This window comes from Leuciscus leuciscus (assembly GCF_965113295.1).
Source record: "Leuciscus leuciscus genome assembly, chromosome: 16".
Taxonomy (NCBI): domain Eukaryota; kingdom Metazoa; phylum Chordata; class Actinopteri; order Cypriniformes; family Leuciscidae; genus Leuciscus; species Leuciscus leuciscus.
This window is the reverse complement of record NC_138740.1, coordinates 28,580,937-28,608,504: the sequence shown is the minus strand read 5'-3', so window position 1 is coordinate 28,608,504 and position 27,568 is coordinate 28,580,937. Positions and strand designations below refer to the sequence as shown.

Genomic DNA, 27,568 nt, shown 5'->3' with positions numbered 1-27,568 from the left:
CTGATACTAAAAGTCAATCTGAACAGCTGTTATTTGGGGAGATTTGAGTCTTTTGGAACATTGATAACCTTTTAGAGCTGCTTTCCTGATGCCAGCAGGAAGTGAGTGTGATCCATAAAGTTACACAACGAAAGACAAACACAGATGGACATGAGCAATGTCAAGCTGCACAAACACTCACAAGACAGGAGCTGATGAGAAATGTGCGTGTATTGCAGTGAGTTTCAGATTGGCCGACACAAAGACAGGAAGTCAGCAGTGAGAGATGGAGCGTAACAGTCTGTCAGGAACAGGAAATCCACTCAGCGTTCATTTTCCAAAACTCCAAGAGAGAAAGAAAGAGAAAGAAAGAGACGGACAGAGACACACACAGAACGGAGGAAAGTAGAAAATAACTAGCTTTTCTTGGCATAAGCCCCATGTGAAAACACTAGATGCGTTTGTCAGCAGTCTGTTTGGAGAAAGTCCCTAGAGTTCTGGGCTCCATAAAACAAAACAACCCAAAAATCTTTATCATACCCCCTCGTCCCCAAACACACACAGCCACTGGTAATATCACCAACAGTCCAAGATACAGCTTACATCAAAAGTTATCTTGTCTGTGTGTCTGTGTGTAAAAAGAGCTGCCTGCTCTCGTTTTCTCCAGCGAGCTGGCAGGCCTGAGAAACTCAATGCAAGAGTCTTGAGCAAAAATAGTACATATGGTAGAGTTTAGCGTGGGCTTCCTCTGGCACGGGACTGCGCGGTGGTTAGCCGAGACTCCTGGGATGGCTGGTTCCCAGGGCTGCTCTGCCACAGCATGTGCGCGTGCTTACCATTACGGTTTCGTTCACTGGAGCATTTCTTATTTGGGTCAAAAGCACAAGAACTACACGAGTTTCAAAAGAAACGTCTCATGTCTGAATCAATAAGACAACATATTAGCTTTTAAAATGATTTCTAAATCTTTAGGAAGCAAAAACAAATAATCCCACCATAGACTGCATGGCTTTTACAAGTAAATATTGACTACTTTTATATTAAAGTTTTTTACTTTTGGTTTCAGTATAAATTCATAGATAAATATATCTATATCTATAACTAAATCAGTTTAAAGGGGCCATACAATGTGTACATCAAATTTTAGAAAACTTTAAAAGTTAAAATGTTCTATGAAAACTGTAACTTTCAGAATGTAAAACTTCCACCCCAGGAAAAAAAAGGCCCACTGAAACAAAGCAAAAAAAATTAGGAAAATAAATAAATAATAAAAAATTCATATGACATATCACATTTTTACACCAAGACACCTACTCACTGTACATAAACTTGTCCTGCCCAGTAAAGGTGAGGTTATAGATAGAAATAAGAGAGAAAATAAAAAAAATTCTCTACACAGATGTGCATAGTTTTTTTAATTGAATGAAAGTGAGAATAGAAAACGTTCATGCAAAACTAAATGATGACTATTTTTTGCACAAGAAACCCGAGTACGTCACCTTAGGACAGCGGTTCATCAGCAAACTTTATAATAAATTATTTCAATAAAAATACTAAAGAAAGAAAAATCAATATGCAAACTAAAATAATATTTCTTCACAGCCTGAAAATAAGCAGCATTATCATAATTACAGCAGAAATGGCAGAACTATCTTAGCATATATGGGAAGCATCATACTAGCATATCTAAGTCACTGCTCTTCAGGTTCGCATGTGGGCGTTAACTAAACAGATGGTCAAAGGGTGCCTATTACTTAGTGCAAAGGACTGTTATTATATTTCAGCTGAATTCAAAGTGTGCCGTTTGATGGTGTATTGCATCTGTCAACAGTGTCAACAAATCCATATATGAAACTGAAATTCTCCTCTACTTCAATTTTAAAAACCTGTTTGTTTTCTTTCTGCCATGGGTCTCCATGCTATGATGTCATAATGGGTGTGATGATATGATTGATTACCAACTGTCCCAGTTGCCAAGGAGACAGGTATGACTTCAACAAAACAAGTGACTAACCACCACCACAGGCCGTCAGAACAATGACTAGAATACAGTTACTAGATAAAAATGTTCAGAATGCAAAATTTGCACTGAATCACCAATGGTGTAAGCTTTCCATTAATTTTGTCCCATTCCAGAAGGTTAGACAGATCAACTTAAACATGTATTGGGATCATACACAGCCTTAGTTCAAAGTCTGATAGCTAAAATAGTGTGCATCTGTGGTTTGCTTTATCTTAGCTCTATGAAAGGCCTTTGTGTGTGCGAGATAGAGTATAATTCACCTGGATTTTGTCAATTGCTGCAATATAACCCAAGCATAATAAGCACCTGCTGTAACACCACAGCTTTGCATGTGGTTGATCTCTGCCCTCTGGTAACCCCCCAGCCAAAACACAGAGCTGCATTCTCACGTTTGCAGAGCAACTACCTCAAGTCATCTCTGTCCTCGGCTTCAGGGATTTCGCAGAGCCCTTCCCTGCTGCCTTAAAATGCAAATGATGTTCACTGTAACTTCTAGCACTCATGACTGTCTGTTTTGGCCTGTTACCGAGTCAGGCGCTGTACCTCACCTTAAAATTTTAAAAAGCCTGGAGGCAAACTAGAGATCTCATATGTTTGCCGTACATATTGATCTGGGATGAAGTCCCTAGTTACATGTTAATTTTAAATCAATATGCGAAACGGGATGAGGAACAAAACTTCCTCTTGAAAATGAGTCAACATTCCTCATCTCATTGTGCATGATTACAGTCCACGCCAATTTAAAAAAAAAAAAAAAAAAAAGAAGAAAAGGAAAATAAGGGCTACATAAATCTATCAAAATGTCATAACTTGCTTCACCTATGCTTTTGGTGATGTAAGCTGTGCAGACTATTGAAACAGCTATTGTTTTAGGCTGTTATTTATACACAATTCAGTCATCTAAAGCCAACAGTACAGTTTAATTGAAACGCATTAAAGTAATAATATCAGAATCAGCTCCTAACAAAAAAAAACAAAAAAAACAAAAAAAAACATTATTCAAAAATCAAGTTAACAAGATCAACCTCTGACTGAGGAGAGCAGGAAGGTCTGGGTTTCCTCAAAGTGGATGGACAAGTGTGAAGGAATGCAAAACAATTTAAGTGTCTGTTACATTGTAATTATACATTTAAGTACTGAGTAATATTAAGTATCTTCATGTACTTACTATAGGGTTAGGATTAGGGGTTGGTTTGGTTTAGGGTCAGTTGCATGTAATTATGCATAATTTATAGTTATTACTTTAGTAACTACATGTAACATAAGTAATAATGACAATGTAAAATAAAATAAAGTGTTACCAAAACTTTGATGATTCTTATATGCCTCTTCAGGTCGTGAGCACTGTAGGTTTACGGTTTATTAGACACACCCCTAAATCATTTTCAGCAGTCTCTTGTCACATCCCAGAGAGATACCAAGAGGTATTTGATGTTATATATCTGCGTAAATTGTATGGTATCTGGTTTTGAATCATTTGTGATCCACAAAGATAGTAATTTGCTGTCATGTCTTGACAAGCCCAACTGAGAGTGCCTCTGATATACCTCAGGGCATTATGGGAAGGTGTTGACATTTGGTCAGAGGATATTCAGTAAGAAGTCAATGACTGGCAACATGTTGGAGCTATGCTGCTCTGCAAGTTGTATTTATTGGCCGCTATCTTAACTGCACAATTCCTCCTTTTATTAGTTTTGCAATGTCTACAGTGTGACATTCTTTAGAAACGTAACATTTTTGATTTAAACCTTTTATGCAGCGGTACGAATTATCTTTCAATAATCTTAACCTTGGTGGTGGTTGAGGAGATTCCCCCTTCCATATGAAGTAGGCCTACTCAGAAAAGCGCTATTTAAATGTAACAAATTATTAATAACTACATTTAAATTTTTTTTTTTTTAAAGAAGTCTCTTATGCTCAGCAATGCTGCATTTATTTGATCAAATATACAGTAAAAACAGACCATAATATCTTACTGACCCTAAACTTTTGAAATGTTAGTTATATAGTTTCAACGGCTTCTGATTGGCCTAAATCACTTCTGGTACGAGCAAATTACCGGTAATCTTCATTCCACGTTCACACAGCACATATACCGGTAATTTACTGGTAATGTTACAACTTCGCTCACTGATAAATTGCCGGAACCAATTTACCGGTATAGTTGAAAAGTTCCTGCTCACACATGATCTGTTACTGGTAAGTTACCAGTAAAGACTATATGTGTGAAAGGGGCTAATATCAGCGCATTAATGATGAATCAAAAAATTAATAATAATAATAATAATAATAATAATTTCATAGTTCTTGCATGGGATATTTAACATCAGTTAAAATTCCAAAAGGAACATCCTCCACACCTTAAAGTAATTTCAAAGGCATTCAACATTTCAAACTGTGACAACCTTTTTCCCCCTCACAAACACAGACACACACCCTGTTGTGTGATTTGAAATATGACAATGAGCCAGAAGATTTGTGAGGGTGGAGATTAAGGTAATATAATACTATGAATTATTACAAAGGCATTCAGGGAATTCTTTAAATATTTAGCTAGAAACTCTATAGATTATGTTTGATTGAAAGGGGGGAAGACAGTCAAATCTTGTTTTGTTTTTGTTTTTTGTTATTTTGGAGCACAGTAAAGTAGTTAATCTGGCAAAATCTACAGCATTTTTTATTTCCCCAAAACAAACTACAGGAACATTCTCATGACAATGTGCATCTTTAGTGCGCACAAAACACCACAAGAACATGAACCACCGTTTCCTGCAAATGTGATATAAATGAGTAAAGTAGATAAGATAAATCTTTTTAAACTCAGCAAAGCAGATACACTGAAAAAAAAATTAAATGTGCGTGTTTTTGTCAAACAGCAGGACTTCTTTGTTTTGTCATTGTTTGTGATAGTGACTCACCGTTGTTGGTGTGTCTCACACAGTCCTGGAAGACGGCATGCCACTTCGTCTGTTCTTTCTCTGTCATCACACAGAAGTAGTAATGGCGGGCATATGGATGCCATAGGATTAGGGGAAACTGTGTGGGGCACTTCAGAAATGGGGCACTTGCCACTTTGGCCTTTGTATCTAAAACAACAGACACAATACAAGAAGATGAACACAAATTACACTGAATACGCTGTATACAGAAGTATAGTCTAATCAGAGAACTCATTCTGCAATTTATCCTGTCCATACATAAATAAAATGATACATATTATATTATGAGATCAAATAAGAACTTTCTGTAACACTTCACCTAAAGCCTTTATATTTACTGCATTATAAAATTATTAATGCATATAAAAAAATAATGCATTTAATTATGCCTTATGCACCTTATGATGCATTTTATGGTCTCATGAATATCTGTAACCACAGTTATAATACTTCTGTCAGGACCACTATCGTCAAATACGATTCGCAATTGCATACAGTTAGGATTGGCGGTATGGTTCTGTTCAAGAACTCCCATGCAGCCGAGCATGGATAAGAGCAGGGAGAGCAGCAATAACCCCCCTTAGGGTAAACCCAACAGAACCAACATGAATGTATTGCAGATATCATTAATTCAATATTTTAAAGTACAACATAATTCAAGAATTTATTCTGAGTCAAGGGGAATCAGAATGCCATCCTGACGGAGCTGGGGATGGAAGAGGGTAATTCGCTCCTGATAAAACACGATAGCTGTTGATAATACTGATGGAGCTTATATATGTATACAGTGATAGGCATCGTATTCCTATAGGTAGACGTGGATCAGCAGAGTGTCAGCTGATACGAGCTTGACTTACGGGACCTGCCAGAACTGACGCTACGCTTAATTTATCGAATTATTGTTAAACCTTTAGATGAAAACATGACAAAAACAATTTAGGAATGTGCAAATCTTATAAAGCATTATAACTTTGGTTACAATTATCTAGAAATTATACATTGCATTTTAACAAACATTATAAATACCTTTATATGTATTATACATAAAAGCCTAACCCTAATGTATATAATGTAATTTTTAAACCCTACTTGGACATTATTAAAATAATTTTGTACTACATTCCTATAAGAATCTTTAAACAATAGGACTTTCTAAACAACTTTTTTTTTTGTATCATGTTATTTATTTATCATATTAATTCATTTCTCACCACTCAGGCTATTATTGAGAAGCTCCAGGTACTCCTCCATAGAGGTTAGGGCTCTGTACCCGGCACAGTTAATGACCCCTTTGGAGTGTAGACCTCGATCATGTGCCTGTAGAGGAAACAGACTTTTCAGAATGCATCTGCAGCTGAGGAAATGACATACAGTACATGCCCACTAACAGCAATGCAATTTAAGAGAGGTCCAATAATGCAAGATTAACATTCAGATCATTTTTCTTTTGTTTACATTTAATTATCTGAGCTGGGTGTGTTTGTGGTGAACATAAAAAGATAAATAAACCACACTCAGCGGTTTACACTCACCGCTTTGCTCTCATACAAGGCGATGTTGTAAGAGTCGCCCACGTACAAAAAGCGACTCCTCCATTTCTTGCTCTCTTCCAGATACTGAAACAGACCTCCGGAGAAGATGGACTTGTTCTTCAGAGGGTCCTGTGGTGGGAACAAACACATTTTAAATGAATGCGAATCAAAATCATTGTACTAGATGAAAGCATGACTAAACAATACAATGAATGATGTTTGGAAGACCAACATGAAACACTCCCAACAGTCTGGAATAACAAAAAGGCTAGCTGAAGATGTGTTTATATAACATTGATCTCAGTGATTCAGCCTAAAATAAGAAATGGGCAGAGCAACTGGTATATAAAAGGCATTCAAGGTTGTGTTATGTCTACAATCAAAACCACAGCTTTCTGCTAATGATGACAAATTTACCGCCGGTGAGTGAACATGCCTTTGAACATGCTTAATCGGTTAATCTTTGAAACCAAATCCAAAAATTGTTTTTAAAAAATAGACAAATATTTTCAAGTCCAGCTGTCTTGGCTCATAACAATTAAGGGACTTGAAAAATTATTGTGCACAGTTCTTGAGAAGCGTTTTTCTTGGCTGTAGTCTCGATTTCTGTGTTGAGTTGAGATCAAATTACATCATGGACAGTTGATAATTGGAGAGGTAGGGGACTTTGTAGAAAGTTTAAAAACTCAGCAGCCTTCAATTGTGAACATTTTCCTTTCTCATTGGTCTCCAGATTAGTTAAGATAACGGAGATAACCGGGGGTCCCAATTCAAACTGACAGTGGCTGTTTACATGCGCACCTTTTGTTTCAATCGGAATGTATTCATTACGATTGATGAATCCGAGCGTAGTGTTTACATGAACGATAAATAAAGTGATCGGGTTGATGTATGTGTTTATATGCCACAAGCTTCTAATCAGAATTGATTATTAGACATGTACACACTGTACGAATGTACAGAGTTTCCCGCTGTTTGAGCAATTCTCCTAAATTGCTTTTTTCTTTGTTTTGAAGAGCAGACTTAATATTTATCTATTTTGGGTCCAGATTAGGAAACGACGAGCACATGAACCGTTATGCCACGCTGCTTATATTTATCAAACAGTAAAAACACCCCTTCCTGCGCCCCAAACAAAGTGTCTGTGGATGAGAGTATGAAGTGAGGACTGATGGGTCATTTTTTACATTTATTTTATTTAACAACTGCAGCTCGTTCCGCGCATCATACGTCATTATGCCATTACTAAGGATTACCGATCGGATTAGAAGAGGAATAAACCACCCCTTTGAATCCGAAATGTTTTTTCATTCGGATCGAGCTCAATTGGATCAATTAAGGTGTTAACATGAAGGCTTTTCAGTCCGACTGAGCTGTCAATCCGATTACTAATGGATTATTTGGTGGTTGCATGTAAAAGTAGTGAGTGTGCTGGTGTCTGATCAGAAACTATTTGAAGCATTTTTCCACTGCCGAAAGCTGGTTTAGGCTCCTTAGACCTGCTGAGAGTAATAAACAAAGAGAGTAATGCTCAAAGATCATTTGTGAGCTGGTTATGTTGTTAGTTATGTCAATATTCATCACTCAAGTCAGTGGAAATGTGGGCTGGCATGATTTATCAGTTGGTGGAATGGCGACTGAAGTCTTTATGTGCTTTGTGTGTGTGCTATTCGGGTTTCTGTTACGGCTATTTAACTTGTGCGAAATTTGTTCCACTTCCTTTTTACCGACTCCATGCCGATAAGCAAGACCACAGAGAGCCTTCTAAATGAGGAGGGAAAATGGCAAAAAAAAAAAAAAGGAAAGAGCCTTATTTCTTACCTCATTTTAACCTGGGGTGGGGGGTTAACCTGGTTTCTTTGCCATTTCATTTTCGTTCTGGGATGTAAAGGTGAAATTCATGGAAATATGAGGGCCTTTACCTTTCTATGTAGTAGTTGTGTCTGGACATTCCCTCCTCCTTCGATCTCAAAGCGCACACTGTTGAACAAAGCCACGGCGTACTGCTGCTCGTAAAACCTCCCAAACTCTGCCATCACGGCACTGGTGCGGGCTAGGTTGGAACAGACACACAGGAACGTTAGATTTTAAGCAGGACCGCAGCAGAGGAAAGAAATGATCACCTTTCAGCTGCAGAGTTTACTGAAAATTGCAGGTTGCATTTGTTGGAGGTTACTTTTATTGTTAAATGTCTATACCACCATTTCATCCAATCACAAAATGTTAGAAACCTGTTGAGTTAGTTAAGTCTTTTAGTTGTGAATTGTTCCCAATAGCAATTAGGTAAGATAACAACAAAGATGCAAACACACACACACAGAGTGTAACTTGATCCAAGATTCTTAGTTATATAATAATAATAATAAATTCCTTTAGGCCTATATTCTATTTAAAAAACAATACAAAGTCATTTAGATAATAAATTATCAAAATAAATAAATAAATACATAATAATTTATAAAATACACTGCCATATGAAATATAAGGGATTATAATATCACGGTTCAAATGACAAATAATAACATTAACCAAAATAAACATGATTTTTGGGACAGACTGTGCAATCCTCACCATGTATTCTGTTGCGACATCATAACAGTTATGTGGAAATATATACATGTGTAAATGCTGATCCAAGCTTTCCAGAAATTCAATAGGGTTAGAACACAAAAGGAGGTCAACAATTAAAGGGCGTTCTTGATAAAAAGAGAAAGTTGCAAAAACAGTCAAGTGTGGAAATACACAAACAGACACAGTATGAAAATACACATTAAAAATGAAAAGACCTGAGCCTGCAGGCTTATCGAAGCTTTATGAAAAGAAGATGGTGCTATTAAGAATAATTTGCTTATATAAAGGGGGCAATAAATGGAAAAAGTGACGCATGATTGGAGGCGATCACATTTGAATGCCATATTCAAAGTATCTTGGTCTAGTTTTACAGCAAACGATAGGCTATCCTTGGTATTTAAAATGAACTTGTTAAAGGGATAGTTCACCCAAAAATGAAAATTCTGTCATCATTTACTCACCCTCAAGTCGTTTCAAACCTGTATGAATTTATTTTTTCTGCTGAACACAAAAGATGATATTTTGAAAAATGTCTGTAACCAAACAGTTGATGGACCCCAATGACTTCCATAGTAGAAAAAAAAAAAAAATACTATGGAAGTCAATGGGGTCCATCAACTGTTTGGTTACAGACATTTTTCAAAATATCTTCTTTTGTGTTCAGCAGAAAAAAGAAATTCATACAGGTTTGAAACAACTTGAGGGTGAGTAAATGACAGAATTTTCATTTTTGGGTGAACTATCCCTTTAAACAATCTCTTGAGGCATGTTCGCATGCATGTGAAAGGAGATGCTTCCATAAGAACAGGAAGGAACAACCTGACAAGGACGGAAAAGGAAGGCGGCCACATCTGATGTCAAACTAAATTTATAGTACAGTGCTCCAAGTACACATGGCCTTCTGGGTATTTCCGTTTACTGTACCATGGCCTATGTCTCCAACGGAAAGAATCTTTCCACTTGCACCTATTTTTCTTAAGAAATCCATCAGATTAGAAGCTTCTTGTTACAGGAAATTTGAACATGAAAAGCATGTTGTTTTGTTTGCATGAATGCAGCAGCCGACGCGTCTGAGGTAGACCGTCCTCTAGAAGACCCACTATTGTATTAAACTAGAATAACTTGTAGACTCAGTTTGCTTTGGCTCAGTGTTGACTATTCATTCACATGTATATTTGCAGAGAGCGTTTATAGACGTTCAATCGGCACAGGAGGAACAGGTATCGGTGTCGATTCGCAGGAAAACTACGTTATCTTCAGAAGCGCTGAAATTGAATTCCATTGCGAACACAGCACATCACGTCACTCATCACATCTCAAGATGGGTTTCACTCGGAGTGTGGACATTAGAACAGTGGTTCTCAAACCTGGAGGGGCTGCAAGGGAATGCTAGAGGGTCCGTAGAAATGTTTAGAAAAAATAAATAATAAAAAATTTATTTTAAGATACTTAAAATTCATTTAAATAAATAAAATACTGTCCCAGTACAGTACTATAGGGAGTATAAAAAGGTAATAAGTTAATAATAGCCACTAAATATTTTCCAAATAATATTTACACGCGTGTATACACACACGCCTTTGGGAAAGGGTTCCCTCACATAAAGATCATAACAGCTGGTTCATGGCATCTAAAAGATTTTTTGTTTTTTTAAACGCACTAGATCAACTACCTGTAACAAAGCATAACATTTTTTTTTAAAAAAGAGACAAAAAAAACCACGCATACAGTTGAGACTAGTGGCCATTTTGCAATCTTAAAAAATACAAATAAATACCTGGTAAAGTGAGGTTAGTAGGTCAGATTTCGCTCATCCTAAAAATATTTTCACTCTTTTCAAATAAAATGTATGATTTTATATTTACATAAATTCAGTTTTTTATGATTTTTTTTTTTTTTTACATTTGACCTGTTCCTTTAAATTATTACAAATATATTATTTTTCATAAATTTTTACACAAAAATGTAATTTTACATTTTAAGTTAAGTTCTTTAAAAACTAGCCTTAAAAAGCATGCACTCTTTTTCTGAAGAAAAAGTACATACTTTTGAGTGTGTATCAAAAGAGTAGACAAGCTTTGGGACATACTATCACGTCATTAAATTGCATCTTTAATGGACACTTTGTCTCACATTTACACACATCCTGTCACTTTAAACTGTCCTGTTAATCATCTTGTCACAGTTAAAATCCGTCACATTTAATTTAATACTTCTTTTTAATAAAGTAGCAGCACATTGATGTGCCAGTTGTGTGTCTTTCATGTGGAGAACTCTCCTGTTTCTATAACGGATCTTTATAAAAGTCCACACTGTTGAACCACTATTTATCCGGTGGTAATGTTTGTATTGCACACCCGCAATGTTTTTGTTTTGTTTTTTTGTAGTCCTGAAACGAATCCTCCTTCAAAGTAATGTGTTGTGGGTGATTTTTATAGAAGCTTGTTTACGCCACAGAATAAAAAAAAAATAGAAAATCCTTATTTTTTTTCTGAAAAATCGGAATTGCGAAAAAAAGAAAGAAAAAGAGTCAGAATCTCGCAATAACTCACAATTGTGAGTTTATATCCCAATTCCTGAGAAAAAAAAGTCTGAATTGTGAGATGTAAAGTCACAATTCAGAGAAAAACAATTCTGAATTGTGAAATAAAAAGTTGCAATTACCTTTTTTATTTTGTGGCGGAAACAAGCTTCCATAGATATTAGCCGTTATAGTGTGCACGGATCTACACTTCGAAAATCTACCGGAAATACAAAACCATCCAGGGACTTTTGCCATACTCTTTTCAACATCCTATGCTTTGGGACACACTTATCTCACATACTATTTAGGATGGATATTTAGGATGGACAGAATGCACATAGGGATGCAGGGATAGTTGTTTATGCAGGTAACACCAAGACAACTTTACAATTCAGACACTTTTGCTGAAAAACAGTAGCATACAGAAACACATTATCAATTGGTTTATAATTTTTCAACTCACTCTTATTGATGCTACCTAGAATACCATAAGTCATTCTTTGACAAAACTTCATCTGTTTGCCAGTTAGATAATTGTATCTCACTGCTGGCTTCTACAAGTCCAATAATCCATTTATCCATTGCACCATAGCGAACATAAAGACCAAAAGATGACAAACATCCCCTCCCGCATGCACAGTCAGCAGATTGACCCTGCACTGTCCAGGAAATTGATAGAGGGAGTGATAGACAAGGGGGAGACAGATGTATGAGGGCATAAGGACACCTTGAGAAGATCCTCCCTATTACTCCAAGACATGTTCATACTTGATCTTACTCTAAGAAAACATCCAGCCCTATTTGTCAAATAGTTCACGAGGGAGGTCTAAAGAGGAATTTCCTGTGTTCAAACCTCCTGTCAACCTGCTGACCTCCTGTCCATCTACCACAAACATCTTCATAACTGCTCTAGGCCTCATTAAGGGAGAGTATGGGGGTGGCTCTTTTGTCATCTGAAGACCAAACATCTTCCCACAGTTCATTTCAGAGCAGTGGAATTTCAGGAGGGCTGAGTCAGCAGATCGCTTTTTATGACATCAGCAAAAGCGTCTGCATGAGATCCACCTGCATTGATCTCACGGAAATATTTCTCAGAAATGAGCTTAGAACGGGACAATTATTTCATGAAGTGGCAACTCCTCAAGTGACTCAAGCCTATCATCATCAGTGAAAGATCCAGACTCGTACTTCAAACCCACACAATGAAACCTATACTTGTGAACCAGTCCTGACTTGTTCTAAGAGTGTGTGTGTGTGTACATACAAGGTTGTAGTGATCCAATATTTCCAGTCACAGGCAAAAGAGCTTTTGTTATATCCGAAAGTTATTATGGGAACATAGCCTATATCTTTTGGATATTATTCCATTTAACTTTCTTTGGCGGCTTTCCACAACTAAAAGAACTTTGTTCTAAAAGAATACTTAGGCTTTATTTATCAAGACTGTTTACACTCATAGATCTTTCTAGGATTGACATGAGGGAAAAATGAGGGAAAAATGAGGGGGGGAGAGGAGAAAGCTCCAAAGCACAGTAACCACCACATACGTCACAAATTATGGACTGGTAACATTTCCTTTCCCACGTGTCAGTTTGGTAGCACAGGATATCTATGAAATGTTCATGGAAGTTTCTAGAAAATCCCTAAAAGCCTTGTTTAACAAAAGCAAATGTAAACATAATTGCGGTTTTCCAAATGATATCTTCGGATAAAAACCTTTAATGAGAAAAGCATAGGCCTATTTCTATTAAAGAACATAATTATTTCCCTTCATATTGGGAGAGGAATTAATATATGGTTCTAGTGGAGCATGTCTCTACAGGTAGAGGATACTAGTTCTCTAAACCAACTACAGGAACCATAATGCAGACAAAATACTTTATTTATTTATAGTTTTAGCTATTTTATTTTATTATTATTATTATTAGAGATATAGCCAAAAAAAATATCATTTGTGGACACAAAACTATACTATTACAGGGTTTGAAGATAATATTAAATCACTCATAGAAAAACTGAGTGAAGTTTACAAAGAGGAAAAACAGTTTTTGCCAAAGGGTTAAACGCTAAACATGGCACGGGAAGCCGATTCGAAAAAGGATTAGCAATATCAAGTGTTTTTAATATAAACATTATTACTCAATAATATCTCAAAATGTCATTAAACCAGTATGTGTATACTTGAGGCATTAAGGGGCGTTTACACACGACGCGTTCTTACATTCCGGCGTATTTTTTTTTCTAAGACACCGCTTCAAATTCAATTCTGTCATAATTTACTCACCTTCACGTTCTTGCACAATTTTGCATGACTTTCTCTATTCTTTCCGTGCAACATAAAACGAGTTAGGCAGAAAGTTATGAACTGACAGCCACGGATGATGACAGGACTGTGATTTCTAAGTAAAAAACGCGTCTCGCGAATGAGTCCAGGTTTTCTTTGTTGTACTACACGGTTTAAATAAGCTCTCTTAACGATTGTCGTTGTTGTGTCCACGTTCACTATAAGCATTTAAGTTTTAAGTATTGTACCGAGAATGGCTTCATCCCTTTGTAAAGTAACACAAACGCGTTTTACCTGTAATCATCTCCCGCTTGCCTTCGTCCAGGTTGGAAGAAATCACATCACCCATGATGGCGATTTAAATGACAATCACAGATATTGAGGAAAGTTACTTTGTATCCGAAACTTAGGAAACACTACAGAAATGTGTCTTCCAAATTAACCATCCCTGGTCACTCAGAGCGTGGCGTTCATTTTGCGTTGACGTGACTGTGCGAGAAACAAGACTCATTTAAACTTGTTCAGTCAAATGAGTGCCATTCAGAGGGTGTGGTTTACACACACTGACACACCCAGCTTCACAACAAACCGTGTTGTATTTTTAATCACGGCTGATTAGCCTATTGTGATATGATCAAATCGCATACAGCTTTTGTTATATGATGGGATTTGCTTTATTTATTTATTTATTTATTTACTCAATAAGAGTGGAAACCCGTCTTGCTTTTGAAATGACTACTGAATATGTTTTAATATAGCTCGCCAATAATTAATTAAATATTTTTTTCCCACATTGAATTCTTCTCCACAAACATCTTTAAAACTTAATTCCCAAACTGATATTGTCTCCAGGAAATGCAAACTACTTTTCAGGAATTTGAATGGAGCCATTGAAGCTTTCTCTTTAAGTTAATATTAAAATTTTAATATAACACACACACATATATATAATTAAAATAAATAAAATAACATATTGCTTTGTAGTTTGGCACAGAAGTTTGATAATATAATTTCCTTAAAACCACAGTTTAAATATTTGTATTAAATTTTTTTTGCCATAAAATATTTTTTTATAGTTTTTCATGGTCATTTAAAATAAGTTACTAAAAAGTTACAAAATATTATTATTAAAATGAACTTTCATATAACATTAGGATTTAATATGATTAAATTATGATTATATGATGAAAATGTTTAGATATATTGATATAATAATAGCCTATAATTTTTATATAGGCCTACTTGTATTTTATAAAAACTAAATAATATTGATGAAATAATATAATTTATAAAATAAACAATTTAATTGTAATATATTATTTTAGCGTGACTGTTTAAATAATTATATTTTGCAATAATTATTTTAATTAGAAAGTCATAAATATTATAAAATAAACAAAAAGATCCCAAAACACACAGTTTTTTATATATCATCGCTAAAGTTAACCAAGTTAAATGGCGTTACGATAAAGGGTTCATGTTTAGTAGAGTTTTGACGCCCTCATGCGGTCAAAATTTGATGATGATCACGTATGATAACTACTGTGGGCTACATGACAACAGTAAAATGTGTAATATTGTTACAGTTTGTCTTTTTTATTAAATCATTTTTATTTGCATTGGTCATTAATAATAGCCTATCTTTAATTAATAACTTCACAATGTGTACACTACAAGTAAAAAGTTTTGGATCGGTAAGATTTTGAATGTTTTTTTAAAAGAAGTCTCTTCAGAAATCATTCTAATATGCGGATTTGATGCTTAAAAACATTATTTTTATCAATGTTGAAAACAGTTTCAAAAAAGAATTCTTGTGATGCAAATTTAATGAAAGTTCAAAAGAACAGCATTTATTTGAAATAGAACCTTTTGCAACATTATAAATGTCTTTACTGTAACGTTTGTATGCTAACTTGTAACTTTTGATCAATTTAATTCATCCTTCCTTCATGAATAAAAGTATTAATTTCTTTTATTTCTTTCCCCCCCAAATTCTTACTGACCCCAAACTTTTGAACGGTAGTGTTTAATGTTACAAAAGCTTTCTATTTCAGATAAATGCTGTTCTTTTGAACTTTATTCAAAGAATCCTAAAGTAAAAATGTAAATAACTGTTTTCAACAGTGTTAATATTCATAAATGTTTCTTGAGCATCAAATCATCATATTTGATTTCTAAAGAATCATGTGACACTAAAGACTGGAGTAATGTTGCTGAAAATTCAGCTTTAATACCAGGAATAAATTACAATTTGCTTTATATTCACATAGGATACATCTGTTTTATATTGTAATAATATTTCACAATATTACTGTTTTTTTTTGTTGTTGTTGTTGTTTTTTGTTTTTTAATCAAATAAATGCAGCTTTGGTGATCAGACGATACTTCTTTTAAAAAACGTACCGATCCAAAACTTTTAACTGGTAGTGTATGTCTTTAATTGAATGAAGTAAACTAAAACGGCTTTGTTTTAGTTTAGTTCTAATATTAAAAGTCAATGTAAAATATTAAACCTTTAGTGGCAGCCAATGAACGCCATAGAAACAGGTGCAATGATATTTTAAAATCTCCATTGATCATGGCATGGAGGGGGAAAAAAGAAAGAAAATCAGTATGAAATCAAGAAAGCATTCACTTTTGATTCAGTGTTTGCGCCCTCAGCGTTTGGCGATCTGTATCATGAGCTCATGTGGAGGAGAGAGGGGCGCATGCGCAGTGACGGATCTCCGCAGTCAGTTGCCGTGAGGAGTGCGCAGCATCGCTCAACCAGAGACAGCAAGAGGAGGAGAGGGAGGAGAACACACTGCACACGGGCGAACACTCACGAGCATCATGGCACCAATTGGATTAAAGGCGGTCGTTGGCGAAAGTAAGACTATAATGTTAATTCTCCTCGGCTACTGAGGTTTAATGTTCAACCATGTGAACGTGCTAATTTATGGTACCTTCCCATTGCATGTCATTAGTGTTCCTCAGCGTTCTGTTCCCCTGGATGCGGCTGGTTATTTCCCTGCCATTGTGCTGAACGGGGAGGACATTACTCTCGGGATGTTGCGGATACGCATTGTGCATCAGTGGAACATGACATGAATAGGTTTTATTCCCATTGCATGTTGTTTAAATTATAAATATGTGGCACGAGAACCAGACTAACAGGGAAAAAAGCTTGCTAAAGATGGTCCAGAACAGGAACGCCCTTGTTCTGCACGGACGTTTGGGGAATTACGCAGGGAATTGTGTCGACAGACCACTGCGATGCTATTTTATTATACTCCTATTATTATCTGTATAACTAATGAGAATACAATTGAAACGATGTTTGCATAACTCTACCTGCCACATCCGAAAATTAGCTTAATAAATGCGTTTTGGCACAGCCTCACCCATGTGATTGATCACCAGTGCATTATATTCCATTGCGTAAAGCTCCAGCTGGTGAACTGCTCTGCCCAGGAAGTGCCCGTGCTTTTAACATGAATGCAGCTGGCTCGCATCTCCAGCTGGATGATCGTTAAATGGCGGAGTTGTTCGTGTTCGGTTGAGTAGTGGAAAATGAGAGCACCGAATGCGCATCCGTCAGATGTGGAGCTGGATCTGTCATGTGTAGCGCAAGAGAATGGCGTTTAGTGCAGACAGATTGATGGCGGTTGTTGGTGCTTTCGTTTTTTAGAGATTTTGCTTATGCGACAGGATAAGAAGACAATCGTTTTGAAATGACCTGTTTGAAAGGTTGATGAAATCAATTGTTACGACTCTCACTCTCTCTTTTAGAGATCTCAGGGCTTGCATGCTTATAATTGGGAATCGAAATTTGAGCTTTGCCATGATCAAACGCATCTGGTCATTTATTAAAAATCATATAAACACATTAAAATGCAAGTTATAAAAAACTGTGGGGTTTATATATATATATATATATATATATATTATATATATATGCCAAACTACTTTTCCCAACATTTGTTTTTCTCCACAAAAGCCCCACAATTTTTTATAACTTGCATTTTAATGTGTTTTTATTATTTTTAATAAATGAACAGATACGTTTCATCATGGCAAAGCTCAAATTTCGATATACATATCGTGTGAACCAGTGAAGCAAATAAAGTATTAATATATGAAAAACTTCAGTCCAACACATTTAAATCAGTTTTGTTGTAACTACATTTTGTAGTTACGTGATAAAAACTGATAAAACATGGATTTCAAAGAGAACCCCTTTAGGTCATCTAAAAAAACCTTTTCTGACAAGACACATTTTGTTCAGGTCAAATGGGGGGAAAATATTTTTTTACCTTGAAAAATATGTTTAAAAAGGTTTTAAAATGATGATTATTTTGTCTAAATTTGATTGAGGAACACATTAAAGCAACATTTTTAATATTTATTATTTGTCATTGACCCATGTATGCCCTCATCATTCAACAGAATCATATTAAACATTTTGAGTTTGTTTTATTTGTAATAGATCAGTTAATGTTGTTTAAACACCTGCTAAAAAACTGAAAGCATGGAAAATATTACATCATAGTGAAAATGCTGTTGCATTGTCCAGTCCAAATGAAAGAGATACATATAATCAATATTGACTGAAACCTGATCGTTAGAGCTCCGAACACCTGCACTGGATTCTGTCTTCCGAACATGCAGGATGATGGATTGGTTTTCCTGTGGTCTCTGGCGTGTGTGTGTACGTGTGTGTTGGTTTCACTGTCTTCTCGTGGGACATGAGATACACATCATCAGACGCAGGGTCAGATAGAGAGCAAAGAGATGAGAGTGGACTGGCCAAATGCACGTACATCATTGCTTAGATTGTCATAGTTTTGTCTTTATTTTTAAAAGATGTAATATTCACAGGGAAATGTTGGATGCAATGTAAGGGGAGTAGATGGAAAGCATGTGTAAATGACTCATAGTATTTGTCTAAAGGGTCTTTCATAGGCATTAGTCTAGTTCTGAATGAACCAGTTCTTTTGTTAGCCTGCCTATTTGTTGATCCATTTTCATGAATTGAGCTTATACTATGCCCTACTTACCAGATTCAGCCTTACATTACATTCAGTATTCAGGGAAATATATTTCCTTTTTATTTCTCCACAAATTTTGATCCTGCATACTGCAAACACATTAACCAATATAATCTTCTTTACCATGTTTGATAATTACATATAGTTATTATATAAAGAAATATATTGATATATTTATATATAATTGTATATTCACACACACACATATATCTGCCACGCTTATTTTGCCAATACAATGAGTCATAAAGAACATCTGGAGGGATTCTCAGATATACATCCACAAACAAAACCTATATGAAGGGTATATGACACCCCCTTAGATGACAACACTTCTCTGTTCTCTTAACTTGAAGCTGAATTAAAGGTGCAGTAAGTGATTTCTGAGAAATGCTGTTGAAGGTGGATCGGACCGAGCAGCCAATCAGCAGTAGGGGGCATATACACTCATGATAGGGGAGGAGAGAGAGTGAGCAAGAGGGAGATTTAAAGAAAGACTGTAGAAAGAAAGATGGCTGAGAGACATTACAAAAGTGATAAGGCCAGTGGAATATCCAAGTGCTACTCTCTGCAGAAATAAATGACGTTCAGCTCCTCCTGTCTGGACGTCTAATGGGGTGGAGGGATAGAGTAGTGGGTAGGGTTAGGGTGTGGTCGGATATTCTAGCTCCACCCATTAGGCCCAAGTTACATTCGCTAGACGTAAGCTCCTCCCATTTGCTCTGCGGTCAGCAGCCTCTCAGAATATCACTGGAAATAGAAGGGTTATGATCAGGCAAGCTAATTAGGACCCATGTTAATATTAGAAAAGCTATCCAGCGCTGAAAGAGGGGAATGTCTGAAAATGGAGGTTGCGTTGTTTCTGCTCCATACGTGAGTGAGATTGGTTTTGCTATGTCTCACAGAACCAAGATATGCTGTTGTTGTAATGTTAGCTATAGCAGCGGGAGCTGGTGTGCTGCTGGTACAAACAATGAACTCTTGCTTTTATATACTCTTGTGTATATGTTCATTAATTGTTCTTCCTTCTCATTCGTTCATCATCTTCACTTTATTTTTCACAAAGCATTATATTGCTTCGCTTCAGCTATGATAAAGAGACATCCACTCTTGTAGGGGTGAAGCAATGAAGGGAGGAGAGTGTTTGTTTGGGTTCATTTCAAATATCAACAGTGTTTCTCAGAAATTCCTTACTGCACCTTTAAGACGAAAGTCCTTGTGTGAAGAAGGACTTGCTGTAACGGGGATCAGCCAATCAGTGGCGTTGTTTCGGGGTCACAGGGAGAACGCAGTTTTCGCGCCGACAGTTTTTAGTTTCGTTTTTGAGTTAGTCGTGAGATTGGCTGGGAAATGCATCGTAGATATTTCTGAGGTGAAAAGTTGTCGTCTGTGTCGCTATCCGTGCATGTGTGCGTTCAGAGACATGTGAGTACCCTGGTTTAAATGTTTACGTATGTGTATTTCGGTGCCTCGGGTTGTTAAAAGAGTCTATTCTGAGTTACTATGTAGTATGTTAGTATAAAGTTCGCTAGCATCATGCTAATGCCTAGTATTATTAGTTTTATATTGATATTGTGCTTATGTGTGTGCTCACCTGAAACGGTATAGTTATTATTTGAGTGTAATTATGGTTGAGTAGTAGAGAACTATGTTTTTGGTGGATAGTATTGAGAACTAGCAGTATGTTAATTCAGTTCAATTCAATAAGAAGATAATGTGTGTTACCTGGTATTTTATTTGGTTATTTGATATGTATAAGCAGTTAAAGCTACTTAAAGGGGAAGGTATAATAATTATAATTTATTACCTTTACTAATTGAATCATGTCAGCACTGTTGTTTAATTATATGCTAATATTTTCTTTTCTTTTATTGTTTATTGTAGAACCACACACACATACTGTACATTCATGACGACAGATAATCCTCTGCTGACTAACAATAAACCCATTGAAGAGATTCAAAGCATCCAATTGCATTCTTATCGATGCACCACAGTGGTCACTTATCCCCAACTAGTTACAATACAGTCCTATCAAGTCATCATTACAAATTGGTCCTTCGAGCCGGATCTTGTGTGTGACCGCTGTGCGTGAGGATGTTCCCATTTGTGAGAGAGGAGGCAACGCCACTTCCTGATACCCGCCCGAGACGTCAGATACGTCCGCCAACCTGGTTTGCTGACTATGAAGTCTCCCTGCCTGTTGTGGAGAGACCCCCCCAGGCTGCAGCACTCTCCCCACAGCCCCACCGTCAGATGCAGGAGCCCTACTACGGTGGTGACAGGATCGATCAGCTGTACACCTCCCAGCTCTATGATCCGTGGAACCAGACTGGTGCTCGCCCTAAGTATCCCAGAGAGTCAGTGGTCTCAGGACCCCATTATCAGAGCACCCCAGACCCACTGTCTCACAGAGTAAACCCAGGGGTTTCACCTGAAATATTAGATGAGCTGCAAAAGGTTAGGGAGGATAACCGGAGGCTTCAACTTATCGTAATGGAGATGCAAACACAGCTTAGTTCATGCAGAGGCCTAGATCCATCACACCACACGGCCCTCTCCCCTGCGGAGTACAGCCCGCACGCGCAGTTGGGAGTGATCGCCGCGGCCATTAGCCCACCAAGGCCCACACCAAAGGCTACGGTCCATAACACATTAGCACCTGTGCAGGTACCCAGTAAAGGAGAAGTGGACGATGAAGACTGGCCCCTTCCCCCCCCTCCAGTGGCAGATGATGAGGAGAAGCCACCGCTATCCACTACCACACTGCCCACAGAGTTAGTGGCAGAGCTTATGACATGCCTTAAGAAGATGGGGATCACTCAAGAGCAGCTTCCTGGAATGCCGGCATTTGGTAATGATAATCGGGTTGCATCTGGTCGGATGGGGAGGTCATACCAGCCAACGGATACGCAAGTCCGTCCACAGATGTCACCCCATTTTCCTTCTGAGCCAGGCACAGCTGATGAACAGAGACACGAGGACTTTCACTCCCGCCGAGCTACAGAGTACATATATCGGGGTCCTCAACCCACCATCCCAGACTTTAGTAGAGGGGACCCACGTGAGTTTGCTAGGCTAAAGACCTCCCTGGAAAATCTCCTCCCCCACGATGCTACGGAGAGGTTTAAATATCAGATTTTAGTTGATCATCTTAAATTTGAAGAAGCGCTCCTCATCGCAGATTCATACACCAACTCTACACAACCCTACACTGACACTATGGCCTCCTTAACAGAACATTATGGGCAACCTCACCAGCTAGCATTAAGGCGCATTGCAGACCTGATGGAGGCGCCTAACATCCGTAGCCAGGACATCACTGCCTTTAAAGGATTTGCTCTCAGAGTGAGAGCCTTAGTTGGCATGCTCGACCAACTTGGAGAGAAAGGTCATATTGAGCTTCAGTGTGGGTCTCATGTCACTAGGCTTATGTCCAAGCTTCCACAAGACCTGCGGTCTGGGTTTATGAGATACCTACATCCCCTCAGCATCCGTGTCCCTACGCTGTTAGACTTCGCCCGCTGGCTGGAGTTTGAGCTGCAGATTCAGGAGTATGGATATGAGTCTCGACCCAGAGAGAACCCAGACGGTAAGAGGGATAGACGGAAGGACTCAAAGTTTGGCAGGCTAACCACAGTCCTCCATGGAGCTGAACAATCTTCAAGTTGCCCGACTGTCCCAGTAGTCTTATCTACCAGTGCCAATCCACAAGGCAAAGTCGCCCTACCCTGCCCATACTGTACCAACGCCCTGCATTACCTGAACCAGTGCACTAAATTCAGCCAGTTAACAACTGAGCAGCGGAGAGATTGGGTTAAGAAAAACAGGCGGTGCTGGCGTTGTGGTCGTTGTCACCAGGCCGCACAGTGCAAACTAAAGGCCAGGTGCAAGAATTGTGATGGCAGACACATGGAAGCTCTCCACGACCTTAACATTAGACCAGCCATAGTGACACCAGCCACAGAGAACACATCATGCTTAGTGAGTACTGCCAATGAAGTTCTCTATCTGGATAGGCCGTCCGGCAGCAGTCAGGTGCTCCTGAAGGTGACAAAGGTTGTGCTACATAATGGGGAGCAGGCCATGGAGACCTACGCGATACTGGATGATGGGTCAGAGCGGACTATGCTACTTCCAGCCGCTGCTAAAGAGCTTAAACTTAAAGGGGAGCCAGAGAACCTTGCTTTAAGGACAGTGCGCCAGGATCTTAGAGTTCTACATGGAATGTCTGTCTCCTTCTCTATTTCTCCTGCCAGGCACCCCCAAAAGACTTACAAGATCCGGAGAGCCTTTACTGCAGATCAGTTGGGCCTGGCAGAGCATTCACAACCAGTGAAGACTCTTCAGCGCAAATATAAGCACCTGAGAGGACTTCCCTTGCAAACACTGGAATGTGTTCACCCCATGGTCCTCATTGGGTCAGACTATACGCACCTGATCACTCCAGTAGAGCCGGTTCGTATGGGTCCGCCTGGAGGACCAGCTGCTGTAAAGACCAAGTTGGGCTGGACTATTCAGGGCCCAACCAAAATTATCCGACAGCATCTTCAGCCACAGCAGTGTCTGCATATATCCACACAGTCACCCTCTGCAGAGCTCCTTTATCACGTGGAGAAGCTGTGGAAAATGGACGTATTGCCGTACAGGAGCGAGAAGGTAGTGATCCGCTCAAAGCAAGATCAAGAGGCAGTTCGCATGCTGGAAACCAGGACAGTGAGGGTGGAAGTTGACGGAGTCCGTCGCTACGCCACCCCCTTGCTTCGTGTTAGTAACATGCCGCATCTCCACGCCCCCAAAGATGCTGTACTGGCGAGTCTGCGGAGCACTGAGAGACGTCTGATGAAGGACCCAACACGAGCATCAGCCTATGCAGCAGAGATCCTGAAATTGGAGCAGGCGGGGTACGTGAAAAAGGTAGCAGATGAAGAGCTGGATACGTCAAGAGAGTCTTGGTTTATACCTCACCACATGGTGAGTCATAATGTAAAAAACAGACTCGTATTTAATTGCTCCTTCGCCTATAAGGGCTACAACCTAAATGAGCTTCTACTACCAGGCCCCACATTGACCTCCAGCCTGCTAGGTGTCCTGCTGAGATTCAGGGAGCATTCTGTTGCTGTAAGCAGCGACATAAAAGGCATGTTCCATCAGATCAGGTTGCTGCCAGAAGACAGATCCCTGCTTCGTTTCGTCTGGAGGGACATGAATAAAGAGGCGCCACCCGGTGTCTATGAGTGGCAGGTCCTCCCCTTCGGAACAACATGCAGCCCCTGCTGTGCAACGTTTGCACTGCAAAAGCATGTGACAGACCACAGCCAGCTAGAGGAGGATGTCCGGGTGGCCGTCGAGCGTTACTTTTATGTGGATAACCACTTACAGAGCCTCTCCTCCTCTACAGCAGCAAGACAGCTGGTTGACAAATTGAAGATGTTGTTGGCCTCAGGGGGGTTTGAGCTGCGTCAGTGGGCTAGTAATGTCCCAGAAGTTATCAGCCACCTTCCTAAAGGGGCAAGATCCCAGAGCAGCGAGTTATGGCTCACAGAGTCAATGGAGGATCCACAGGAGCTTGCACTTGGACTCCGATGGCTTTGCGCCTCGGACACTCTGGCCTACAAGTGCAACATCACTGACCGTCCCACACCGACTATGAGGAACATATATAGTACACTGGCACGGCTTTTTGATCCGCTAGGCTTTCTCGTTCCCTTCGCCACGCGGGCCAAAATCATTGTGCAGCACCTATGGAACAAAGAGAGAGAGTGGGATGACCCGTCGCTGCCAGATGACGCCCTCAAGGCCTGGCTAACTTGGGAGAATGAGCTGCAACACCTTCCAGAGATTGTCTTGCCACGCTGCTACTCAAGTCCCCCTCTGGACCACCCCAGTTCTGTCAGAAGCCTCCATATATTTTGTGACGCATCTGAAAAAGCGTACGGTTCAGTTGCGTACCTTCGTACGGAGGGTTCAGGTGGTGAGGTGGAGGTGGCTTTTCTGACTGCACGGTCGAGAGTGGCCCCCAAGCGCCAGCAGTCAATACCGCGATTAGAGCTATGTGCAGCGGTGACTGGAGCTCAGTTAGCAGTGCTGTTGCAGCGTGAACTTACCCTGGTACTTCATGAAGTGGTGCTCTGGACAGACTCCACCACCGTTCTTACGTGGCTTCAGTCAGACTCTTGCAGGTTTAAGGTGTTTGTGGGCACTAGAGTCGCTGAGATCCAGGAGCTGACTGAGGCACAAGTATGGAGGTACGTGGATTCTGCAAATAATCCCGCAGATGACATTACGCGTGGAAAGACCCTAAGGGAGCTGGCAGGGGAGAGCCGGTGGAATCATGGCCCAGCATTTTTGCGCTTGTCACCTAAGCATTGGCCTGCTAAGCCAGAGGCTGAGCAGTTGGATGCCACAGAGCTTCGCAAGGCTACTTTTTGCGGCTCCATCATCACCGCTACTCTTCCGCCCTTACTTGATGCCAGCCAATTCAATGGTTTCAGGGACATGATAGAGGCAGTTGTGAGGTCCCGCCATGGGGCGGCAGGTAGTCAGTCAACGCCATCTGCACAAGACTATCGAGATGCTGAGATAGATCTACTGAGACGAGTTCAGGTAGACTGCTTCGAGGAGGACTATCAACACCTTTCAGAAAGGAAACCTGTCCCTTTCACCAGCCGTTTGATTACATTAGCTCCTGAATTTGATGATCGACTTAAGCTGATTCGAGTTGGAGGCAGATTGCGTCGCAGTGATGTGCTGGACACAGAAGCCATTCATCCCATAGTTCTGGACCCAGCTCACCAGGTGACTAAACTCATCATTCAAGATGCTGACCGAGACCTCCATCATCCAGGCTCAGAGCGACTATTTGCGGAACTTCGCCGACGGTACTGGATCCTTCGTGGAAGAGAAGCTGTGAAGAGGCACCAGTACTCCTGCCCTGATTGTCGGAGATGGAGAGCGAAGCCTGCAGTGCCACAAATGGCAGACTTACCTCTCGCCCGCTTGCGGTTGATGAAACCACCTTTTTTCTCTACAGGAATGGATTGTTTCGGGCCCTTCATGGTCAAGATCGGACGGCGTAATGAGAAGCGTTGGGGTATATTATTTAAGTGCCTTACTACCCGAGCTGTCCACATAGATGTCCTGACTAGTCTCGACCAGGATTCCTTCCTGATGGCCCTCCGCAGATTTATCTCACGCAGGGGAAAACCAGCGGAGCTCCTGTCGGATCAGGGCACGAATTTCAGAGGAGGTGAGAGGGAAATCCACGAGTCTTTCAAGGCACTGCACCCCACTTTACAGGCAGAACTGGCCAAACATCAGATCCAGTTTAGATTTAACCCTCCAAGTGCGCCTCACTTTGGTGGTGCATGGGAGAGGGAAATCAAATCCATCAAAGCTGCCCTGTATGCTACAATCCAGATGCAGACTGTGACAGAAGAAGTCCTGCGCACGGTCCTAATCGAGATAGAGGGCATCCTAAACTCTAAGCCCTTGGGATATGTATCCAGTGATGTTGCGGACCCTGACCCAGTAACCCCCAATCTACTTGTGATGGGGCGGCCCGACCCATCGCTGCCCCAGGTGTTCTATCCGGAGTCCGAGCTGTTGAGCCGCCGCCGCTGGAGGCATACGCAGGTCCTTGCCGACCAATTTTGGAGGACATTTATCAGGCACTATCTGCCGGCCCTGCAGACGCGCACCAAGTGGCAGAAAGAAGTGGCCCCATTACAACCTGGTACTGTCGCCATGATCATTGATCCGCAGCTCCCGAGGGCGCTCTGGCCTATTGGTCGCATCACAAAGGTTATCCCAGGTGCAGATGGGAGGATAAGGACAGCGGAGATCCAGGTGAACGACAGGAACTATACCCGGCCAGTTGCCCGTCTTGTTCCACTTCCTGCCATACCTGAGACAGCACCTGAGACCACCAGTCCTTCTATGGGAAAGCAAATTTGACTGTGCAAATTTGGGGGCGGCTGTGAAGAAGGACTTGCTGTAACGGGGATCAGCCAATCAGTGGCGTTGTTTCGGGGTCACAGGGAGAACGCAGTTTTCGCGCCGACAGTTTTTAGTTTCGTTTTTGAGTTAGTCGTGAGATTGGCTGGGAAATGCATCGTAGATATTTCTGAGGTGAAAAGTTGTCGTCTGTGTCGCTATCCGTGCATGTGTGCGTTCAGAGACATGTGAGTACCCTGGTTTAAATGTTTACGTATGTGTATTTCGGTGCCTCGGGTTGTTAAAAGAGTCTATTCTGAGTTACTATGTAGTATGTTAGTATAAAGTTCGCTAGCATCATGCTAATGCCTAGTATTATTAGTTTTATATTGATATTGTGCTTATGTGTGTGCTCACCTGAAACGGTATAGTTATTATTTGAGTGTAATTATGGTTGAGTAGTAGAGAACTATGTTTTTGGTGGATAGTATTGAGAACTAGCAGTATGTTAATTCAGTTCAATTCAATAAGAAGATAATGTGTGTTACCTGGTATTTTATTTGGTTATTTGATATGTATAAGCAGTTAAAGCTACTTAAAGGGGAAGGTATAATAATTATAATTTATTACCTTTACTAATTGAATCATGTCAGCACTGTTGTTTAATTATATGCTAATATTTTCTTTTCTTTTATTGTTTATTGTAGAACCACACACACATACTGTACATTCATGACGACAGATAATCCTCTGC

The 27,568-nt window shown here is 39.6% G+C and overlaps 2 protein-coding genes across 3 annotated transcripts in view; one reads left to right on the top strand and one right to left on the bottom strand.

The window, feature by feature from the left end:
• The window catches only part of niban2a (niban apoptosis regulator 2a), a 30,417-nt gene extending 16,036 nt beyond the window's left edge, over positions 1–14,381 (bottom strand). Inside the window, exons 1-5 of the mRNA XM_082140300.1 lie at positions 14,147–14,381; positions 8,396–8,526; positions 6,474–6,602; positions 6,153–6,258; positions 4,921–5,088 (exon numbers count right to left, since the gene is read on the bottom strand). Coding sequence (XP_081996426.1) covers positions 4,921–5,088; positions 6,153–6,258; positions 6,474–6,602; positions 8,396–8,526; positions 14,147–14,201 — 589 coding nt within the window. The 5' untranslated portion in view covers positions 14,202–14,381. The remainder of the gene's footprint in view (positions 1–4,920; positions 5,089–6,152; positions 6,259–6,473; positions 6,603–8,395; positions 8,527–14,146) is intronic.
• A 2,194-nt stretch (positions 14,382–16,575) lies between these two features.
• stxbp1a (syntaxin binding protein 1a) overlaps positions 16,576–27,568 on the top strand; it is a 39,917-nt gene continuing 28,924 nt past the window's right edge. For both annotated transcript variants that reach the window (XM_082140241.1, XM_082140240.1), the window contains exon 1: positions 16,576–16,721. In XM_082140241.1, the coding sequence (XP_081996367.1) occupies positions 16,685–16,721 (37 nt within the window). In that variant the 5' untranslated portion in view covers positions 16,576–16,684. The remainder of the gene's footprint in view (positions 16,722–27,568) is intronic.